Source organism: Phaethon lepturus, unplaced genomic scaffold, assembly GCF_000687285.1.
Source record: "Phaethon lepturus isolate BGI_N335 unplaced genomic scaffold, ASM68728v1 scaffold39179, whole genome shotgun sequence".
Classification (NCBI taxonomy): Eukaryota; Metazoa; Chordata; class Aves; order Phaethontiformes; family Phaethontidae; genus Phaethon; species Phaethon lepturus.
The window spans coordinates 2,709-3,501 of NW_010563502.1; the positions used below are offsets into that span (position 1 = coordinate 2,709).

Here is a 793-nt window from a genome sequence, read left to right on the forward strand (position 1 = left end):
TTCGCCGCCTGCCGTGGTGTCCAGCGGCCCCGAGGAGCAGATGGAAGCAGGTCACGAGAGCATGAAGAGCCTGCTGACCTCCCCCACAGACGCCCCTGCCCGCCGCAGCCGGGCCAGCCGGGGTAGGAGTGGGGTGGTGGAGGCACTCAAGGTGTGCCCGGCGGGCTGGGCGCGGCTGATGTCAGCATCCCCCTTGTCCCCATGCAGGGACAGGGCACGCCACCCCAGCCCAGGGCTCTCCAGCCCAGGAGGACGTTCCCAGCTCCCCGGACGATGCTTCAGATGAAATCATGGACCGGCTGGTGAAATCGGTGACTCACAACGCCAACCCCCGGCCCTGCACCAACAAGGAGCGCAGGAGGTCCCGTGGCAATAGGAAGTCCTGTAAGTCCCATCCCTGTCCCCATGCTCTGCCCCTGTCCCTGTGTCCTGTCCCATCCCTGTGTCTGCTCCCGTGCTCTGTCCCCATGCCTCGTCCCATCTCTGTATCCTTGTCCCCGTGCCCCGCCCAGCTCCTTCCCCACTGGCCACCCCTGACCACGCTGAGCTGACCAGGCCACAGCAGGAGGTACCCTGAGACCAGACCATGCCACTGCACCCCATTGCCACCCCTCCCCAGGGCCACCATGTCCGGGCAGGCACCCAGTCTGTGGGGACCCTGGGCTGCTGGTTGGTTGACAGCCGGCTGAACATGAGCCGGCAGTGTGCCCAGGGGGCCAAGCTGGCCAGCAGCGTCCTGGCCTGTATCAGCAATAGTGTGGCCAGCAGGAGCAGGGCAGGGATCGTGCCCCTG

The 793-nt window shown here is 66.7% G+C and overlaps 1 protein-coding gene across 1 annotated transcript in view; it reads left to right on the forward strand.

Moving 5' to 3' along the window:
• The window catches only part of FHOD1 (formin homology 2 domain containing 1), a gene marked incomplete at its 5' end in the record, with an annotated part of 4,120 nt that overhangs the window by 2,702 nt on the left and 625 nt on the right, over positions 1-793 (forward strand). Inside the window, 2 exons of the mRNA XM_010294582.1 lie at positions 1-122; positions 208-384. The exon at positions 1-122 is cut by the window's left edge and continues 12 nt beyond it. Of these exons, the coding sequence (XP_010292884.1) occupies positions 1-122; positions 208-384 (299 nt within the window). The remainder of the gene's footprint in view (positions 123-207; positions 385-793) is intronic.